The sequence below is a fragment of the Limulus polyphemus genome, unplaced genomic scaffold (genome assembly GCF_000517525.1).
Source record: "Limulus polyphemus unplaced genomic scaffold, Limulus_polyphemus-2.1.2 Scaffold865, whole genome shotgun sequence".
Classification (NCBI taxonomy): Eukaryota; Metazoa; Arthropoda; class Merostomata; order Xiphosura; family Limulidae; genus Limulus; species Limulus polyphemus.
The window spans coordinates 90991-99518 of record NW_013666475.1 but is presented as its reverse complement, the minus strand read 5'-3'; the positions used below and the strand labels follow the sequence as shown (position 1 = coordinate 99518).

General features: G+C 31.4%; 1 protein-coding gene across 1 annotated transcript in view; it reads left to right on the top strand.

Moving 5' to 3' along the window:
* LOC106460926 (beta-amyrin 11-oxidase-like) overlaps window positions 1-8528 on the top strand; it is a 26376-nt gene that overhangs the window by 13743 nt on the left and 4105 nt on the right. The window contains exons 6-8 of the mRNA XM_022387733.1: window positions 1694-1770; window positions 4048-4242; window positions 7948-8058. Coding sequence (XP_022243441.1) covers window positions 1694-1770; window positions 4048-4242; window positions 7948-8058 — 383 coding nt within the window. The remainder of the gene's footprint in view (window positions 1-1693; window positions 1771-4047; window positions 4243-7947; window positions 8059-8528) is intronic.

The window sequence follows — 8528 nt, the reverse complement described above, 5'->3', positions numbered from 1 at the left end:
CTTTAACTTGTGATTATTTTAATACTTGTAACAGTTTCATAATTAATAAAAGAGGTTAGAATTGGAGTCTTTTGTTACAAGATCTGAAGCCTAAGTTGTACCTCTATTATCATGATTCTGAAAATTCCTGAAAATTTGTAAGTTTAATTATCACGTATGTAAAGTTCTAGAAATATGTAGTCGAGGTTGTATACCATGCTTGCATGGATTGTAAAGATGATATATCATTCCTTCCTGATTGATCAAATAATTTCCAAAGGTTATGTGCTTCTGTAATACATTCACCAAACTATGAGGATCATGCTTCACTTTACTGCTTGGCAAGTACACTATTTGCATGGATCATTGTCACAGCTAACACCACAGGTTTTAAGGCTGCAGTATGTCCAGGATCTAGACATGCTAGAAATTGACAAATTCTCACCTACCACTGAGATAGACCATCTGCATTTCAATCAGTGTTGTAGAGTAATATTGTATTCCTGCAGTGTTTTGATCTAATGTGCAAAACATAACTTTCAGTTCTCTAAGGTTCATCAGCCATATTAACAATGTTTGATCTACCCAAATGATAAATTCATAGTTGAAAAAATAATGGCAATAGTGCTTAATGACCATATCTATTACAAGTAGTTCTTTTTGCATTATACAGCAGTGGCATTTAGTCAAGCTCACAATTACTTGATCTTCATAGTGCAAGAGATTTGTATATACAATATGCAGAAGGATAGATGTGTTGGTTTGTTGCTGGTAAGATGAAAGAGACAAGACACTGGTTGAGTCAAAATGAAATGAAATTCTTTATTTACTGAATAAAATCTGAAAACGTAAGCAGTAAGATTAATGTAAATAAGGATGAAGATGAAATAATAAAAAAAGAAGAACAATAAATTTACAGTTTTCAGTAAAAATGATCACATGCTAGCAAGTGAAAATAAGACTTAGAAATATAAACTGAACTTCTCTAAAGTCAAAGCAAATCTGAATCTGAAAGCACTAAAGTTGCATGTACAATGCACATTCTCTCTTCAGTTGACTAATAAAAAAACAGGCACCAAAATGCAGAAGTATCTTTCTTCTATATGACATTTGCAAAGTGTTCCCCAAATACAAGGTCAAGAAGAACACATTGAAATATTCCTTGATGGTCAAATTACAAGAAATAACACCTAAAGCTGAATTTTGGCACACATTCTTCACTAGCTTTTGTGTGTTCGAAAACTAGAACTTAAAAGAGTTTTAGAATTTGGTAGATAAGAAAGACATCCAATGGGAGAGTAAGATATGTAATATGCATTTCTTTTGTAGAAAGCAAAATTATTTTTACTGTTACCACTGCAGAAATAAGCCAATATTGAATTTTGGTTTTTAATATCTAGAAGAGTGTTTCCCAAAGGGTGTGCATTGTGGCACCATAGTGTGTATCTCGATAAATATTATTTTGCTTACCTGTTATTGAAGTATTACTTGTGATTTGATTTTGATACACTTCTCAATCAGTTTGTTAATGATAGTGAATTGATGAGACAGGAACCTTTCTGTTCTAAGTGGTTAGTGTTAAAAAATTAAACAAAACTTTGAGTTATTCTTTCCTTGCATTGTATAAATATTAGTGCTTTTTAAATTTCTAGTGCATACTCTTACTAATATTAACATTAATTTATGAAAGCTAATTAGAAATTGTTATTTTTAGGCATTATATCCATCCCTCTGAATGTGAAAATTCCTTTGTTTGCATCAACCACCTATCGTAAAGCTTTGGATGCAAAGGTAGCCATTGTGTTTATTTTTTGGTCACACTTGAACTAAGATATTAAAATCTCCTAATTTGCATTTTGTTTTGAATTAAAGTTATAATATGAAAAAAATGTCCTGTTATATTTTGCTTTAAACTAAGGTTGTCATGTGTAGAAAATTTCATGTAACTTTTTTTCAGATGCCTGAAATCTTAATGTGGCATGCTTTCCAAGTTCAATACTTTGGAACAGTTTAGGAGCATAATTTGTATGTTAAGAGTGCTTTTACACATAAAGGAAAAACTGGATATCCTTCCAAGAGCACCATGGTTAATGACAGTTTTTATTTGATTTTGTGATTATAATGAAAATAACAAGTACAAGAATTTATATATAATATATATATATATATATATATAATATTTCATATTATAGTAGAATATCAATTTGCAGTATAATACAAGCAGGTTAGGGGTAGTAAACAAGTAACTTGAATTCTTTATTGACTGCTAATGTATTAATGTTTGTGTGTGTGAATATGAATGGTGATACTAAAATGATAGTCTGAAAAAGAATATGTTATATAGAGATAAGTTAATGTTGGTGAATTTCTATCTTCATAGTTAACAATGCAAGGTGGTCCAAAATTATCTTTCCTATTTTAAAATTTAATAATTAAGTAATCAAAGAAATACACCATGCTGTTTTCAACATCTTGTAGCCCAACTCAAACAGTTTTTATTGACATGACAGTAGACTTCTACATGTGCACTATTAGTGGTTCTTAGCACGTCTAATCAATATTCACTTTCAGTCCATGTTTGCTGCAACTTATCTACAGTTACAGTGGTGATGTGGTCTTTAGTTCCATGATGTTTGCTATAGGCGTGTAATACATGATGTCTTTAAGATACCCCCAAAGAAAGAAGTCCAATGAAGTGATGTCTGGCAAATGCAGAGGCCACAGAATTGGCCCACCCTGCAAGCCAAACGACACATTGAACCTTTTCTTATAGGGTTGACATTTTACATGTCAATAAAAACTGTTTTAGTTGGGCTACAAGATATTGAAACTACATGGTTGTATTTTTTTAGTTATTTAATTATTAAAGTTTAAAATAGGAAAGACAATTTTGGACCAACCTGTATTATGCAATTAAAATGATAAAAATGTATTAAAATGATTTTTAATATGCAAATAAGCAAGTTACACAACCACAGATGATTTAAAGTTATTGTGGAATGGCATTTAACATAACTACATTTTAGCATTGTTTGCCATTTCATATATAGAGTGATGCCACTGAAAATTTATCTCTTTTGAGCATTATATGTAACAGCCTTTTCTGATCTAAAATATTCATATATGCATGTAATAAAGGTATTCACCTTAGGGATTTATTATTTCCAAGACGAGGACATCCTTTTTATATAATGCCATTAGAAGACAAAGGAATATGGATCAACTTGAGACACTAGGACCATCCAGAAAGAGACTTTTAAAAACCTGTACCCCAGCTGTGGTAAGCAGAGTGCAGCATTGACAAAAGCCATTCATGTGTCCCAGACAACAGTACACAACATAATGAAGAAGAATGCCCATAATAGCAACACAAGTTGCATGTACACAAGTTTCTTCCATGACACATTTGTTTAAGTGTCACATACCTGAAGTAGCTCAAGAATGAAAAGGATATTTATGCTATTTATATGAAAACATACCAGTCAAGTCACCAGATGCAGCACCTATGGATATTTATGTGATCTTACTGTTGGAATTGGTGCTGGGAAACAATCATACTCATATGCTAGATGAATTATGGGAAGTCTGCAGGGAACAGTTAGATATAACTACCTAATGAAAGAGCCTTTTGCAATAGAAACTGTGCTACAGAGTTATTCTTAAGATGCATGGACATCAGATAGAATTTGATCAGACAAAGTGACATAGACTGTAACAACTTGCTGAGGCTCCAAAGTCATTTTAATGTATTGTACTCAACCTCTGTAAAACAGTTTTATTATATATAAGTCTTATTGTGCTATAAGTTTCAAGTTAAATACTAGGTTACATGATAAATATACAGATGTTTCAAAAGAATTAAGTTAAATATTGGGACTTGTTTATTCTTATATTCAAACTTCTTTTTTACTTTTACTTTACTGTTTAGCTGTTAACATAATTTTCTTTCATTTTAACTAGAAAACTGTACTACATTAATTATAATCTTAATTTGCATATTGCATGGAAAGCTTACACCTTTTAATGGATTATTTGAATTAATTTATTGACAATTATAATTTGTGACAGGCAGAATTACTTGAAATCATCAGGAAGCAATTACAAGTTGCAAGTGTTGGATTTATTTCTCAGATGCATGATGACAACAGAATGGAGTTTGAGAAACAGGCTGATCACATTCTTCTTTTCGTGTCAGCATTGGTACCAAAGGCATTGGCAGCAATTTTAACAGCATTTATTTTTTCTTCACCATTTTGGTATGAAGTGAGTATATATATTAGTCACTGCTCTAACATCATTTCTTTAGTACTGTACTTATACAGCTGTAAAATTATTATATTTAAGTAGCTGTGTTGAGATCTTTTATCTGTAATTTGATTATTTTGAATACTGTTGTGTAAACATCTAGAACTCTTTTCTGTTTGTAGTTAGTAGGCAGTTGATTTCATACATGTGTATATTTATATTAACTGTATTTAGACAATAGAAATAGCTGGTGGTGTTTATCATCCATTTTAAAATCCTTGCATAAAGACATGAATGATTTTGAAGTTGGGATTGCTTTATGTTACAAAACCCAAAGGTCGTATATAATGTACATATTATGTCCTCAATGATTGGAGATGCATTGGTACCTCCCACATCCATACTTCTTGTGTTGTTGAAATATTGTGCTGTTTTTGGCATCTTTAACTATTTCTGCTAAATTGCAGTAAAGTATGGTTACTACAGAAAGTAAGTCCAAGTTCTTTAATTCAGTGCCATCAGGGAGATAACATAGAAAAATGCATAAAATGAATTTCTCATGGAACTTGCACTATTTTCATAAAATTTGCTATACAAATACATAAAGAATACATATTGAAGGTTTGCCACAAAAAAAAATTCATGTTCTCACAGATTGAGACACATTAAAACAGAAATGTTTATAAAAAGCTTATCCACTGATAATTCAATAAATACTTTAACATAACTGAGCACAGTATAGTGTGAAAGTAAAAAAATTCTTGAGAGTACCAAAAGGTGTACCATTGATAAAAAATGTTTAAATTGTTTTAAATTAGAATTATCTTTTGTTCATATAAGATTAGAATTACCAAGAAAGTTTTTCTATGAAATACAAAATTTCCACCAATAGAAGTTATACCAATAAGAAATTAATTTAAAACTTTAACATGTTTCTTTATAATTAAGCACAAAGCTGTCCTGCCCACCATGGTATTGAAACCCAGTTTCTAGCATTGTAAGTCCACAGACGTACTGCAGAAAATATTGCAATAAGTTATTTATTACATATTTTTTCATGGTAATAGGTAATAGTTTCAAAGTATAAGAATATATAATTTGAGATGTAATACACTACAACTCATTTTACCTACTTATAAAAAAACCTCCCTTCTTGTTACTGGATATGGTAGTTTGTGTTTTAAGTAATTGTCAGAAAATTGTAAAATGTTTATTGGGTAAAGTTATGGTTTTTAGTTGTAAACTGTAGCATAAAGTGACATTACTTCATTGTTACATTATTGTTATTAATATTTTAGAACATTTCTTTTTTAAAATTCTATGGGGTATACAATTCTAACATCGATATTTATCTTTTATGTCATTGTTGTGGTGTGAATACTTATTAACGTGGTATTTATTTGCTTCTTCATTATTGTTTATGCTGGCATACATAATTAAATGGTATATTTTTTGATAACTTGCATATATATTTATTTACTGGTACATTATAGATAATTCTTTGTATTGTCCATAAAATTAGAATTCAAAACAGGCAGACTTACCTCTGAAATACAAAGAACCTTGTTGAATTTGCTCTCATGCTGTCAACAAATGTGATAAAGTTCTGATACAGTCTACCTATTATAAGACTTCATGTTTGAATGGTTTCATCCAGTCAGACAAGATTCCACCCTCTGTACTGGTATTTCATGAAAGGGTGATGACCTCTGGAAGTGGACAGAGAATGATATCTGATGCTGATTTTTCTTTGGTGGGCATCTTTCCTACCTGTATGTCCTTATGTAGAATTCTATACATCAGAGATGAGACAACCAATCTTCATGTAATGTCTCACCTTACAGCCTTTTATTTATCCATCTTTACCTATTTTCTGTTCCCAATGCACAGTCCTTGTGTTGTAGAGCCTATTCTCAGGCCTTCCTGGATCTTTCCAATTATCTGTTGGTGCTTGATGATTGGGCTGGCTTCATGACTTGATCACCCATGTCAGATGTATGGAGGCCCTCTCAGAGGTTCAGAGAGGTCCAGGCCACTTCTATCTTTTGAGATTCCTGTCTATAATAAAAGCTCCCCAGTGGCACAGAGGTATGTCTGTGGACTAACAATGCTAGAAACCCAGGTTTCGATACCCATGGTAGGCAGAGCACAGATAGCCCATTGTGTAGCTTTGTGCATAAATTTAAACAAACAAACTATAATAAAAATACAAAATGATGACACATGAAAACAAAATAAGACAATCATTAATCCAAGAGAAAAGTGAAACATAATTTAAAATTTTTTTATTTAGCATATTTATTAACATTATTTAACATTTAATAAATGCTTTTCTAGCCTTGTTCTGTGCATTAAAACAAGTCGAAAATTTAATAGATGCAAAAAAATAACAAGTGACTAAATTTGAGGCCCCCTTGGAGTTTGAGGCCCCGGCCAAATGGCCTTCCTGGTCCCCCTCTAATTGGCTCTAGATGTAGGGAACCTTAGCCTCAGGAGCATGGTACTTGACTACTATTCTGAGAATCTTCCACCAAAGGTGCAGAGTACCTATTACACCATCATCTGTGATCACACCTGAGAATGTTACAGTTACACATATTAAAACATATAACTCCCCTTTTTTATGCACTATTTAAAGGGGTGATGAAGGTGAGAAGGTACCCTATTGAAAATAATGTTTTTTCTGAGTATCTTCATTTGTTCCAGTCTCATAAGACTGGTCTGCTTTAGTCATTTCCCTATGAAACCAGTCCATTGAATCTATCTGGTTCTGGATGCCCTTAAACTCTACTTGATTGTGTTTTAAATTTTTATGGTCCAGCTTGTTATCTTTCTGCCTAAGAACTCAAATTTTAGTAACCCAGTAGTCCTTATGACTATCTGCAGTTCTCTCAATCTGGGCATTTTAGCTTTACTTATTTCAGAGGTAGGTAAGTTTGACTGTTTTGAAATTACATTTTTAGAATTAAAATGAGTATAAAACAGGTACTTACCTTAGAAATGCATCCTCACCTCTGACCCCACAACCAGAAGATATGTGGTTACCATCTACTAAATCTGGATTATGATAGGAAATCAGAGCTTATGTGCATCAACACATTGCAGTAAGTAAAGAGGAAGATGAAAGAGTGAAGAACTGTAAGCATGTTGATGCGTGCTTTGTACTGTGTAAAACATTCAGGTGTAAAGTCACTTGATTGTTGACAGAATAAGAGCAACTCAACATAAAACAGTAATTTGTGTAAATCTTGAGAAGTGAAGAACATGCACTGTAATGTTTGAGATATGTTAATTCATAACATTCTGTTTGGATGTAAATATTAATCTCTTTTTAGATGATATTAGTCGAAACATTTGTAGACCAGCTATTTTATATCACATTATGAGTACTAACATTACTTATAATATTGAGCAAAAAATCAAGTGTAATTTTCAGTAATCTTACTGATATGTTCTCAAAAAAGTCTTAAACCCATGAATAAAACCTTAAACATACATCTTAAATTCTATTAATTAATTAATTTACTGTTAAAACTCTATGATAGATAAAACCTAAATGTATTTGTAATGGAAATTTTTTATCTAAATGCAATCACTTCTATTTTGTAGTAAATTGATATAAATGTATATAAATGTATGGTTTTTTTTGTTGATGACGTTTGACAGCAATATACTTGATTATTCTTTTAATTTAACTACTGTCTTTTTTTTTTTTGCTTTCAGAAATTTGTTGATTTAAAAGGAAACATGAAAGAAGAAGATCTTTTAGGAATAATTTTAGAGGTAGAACGCTGTTGGCCTCCTTTTGTAGGAGGTAGACGAGTGGCTAACAAGGTTTGTATGCAAGAGCTATCTTAAAAGTGAACAGTTTTGTTTCATTTTTACTCTTAGATACTTAAAAATGATGAAATTTATATTTTTATCACTGTACTACAACTGTTTTTTTCTTATATGTTTCTAACTAACAGTTCTATAAAGTTTCCAAGAAATAAATGTTTAGTGGTAAGTACATTATGTATGACCGAAAAGCATGATTTGTTATCAAAGCACTTTTATAATGCATCTTAAAAGTTATAATTATTGCACATTCATGGATGACTAATTTTTCTATCCTAAATGCAGTCCTTTATTGAGCTAAACATTGAATAATGTTGAATGTTAATCCCCTACTCTTTCAGTGTCCTGTGTATTGAATGATGTTGAATGTTGGTCCCCTACTCTTTCAGTGTCCTGTGTATTGAATGATGTTGAATGTTGGTCCCCTACTCTTTCAGTGTCCTGTTAATTGAATGATGTTGAATGTT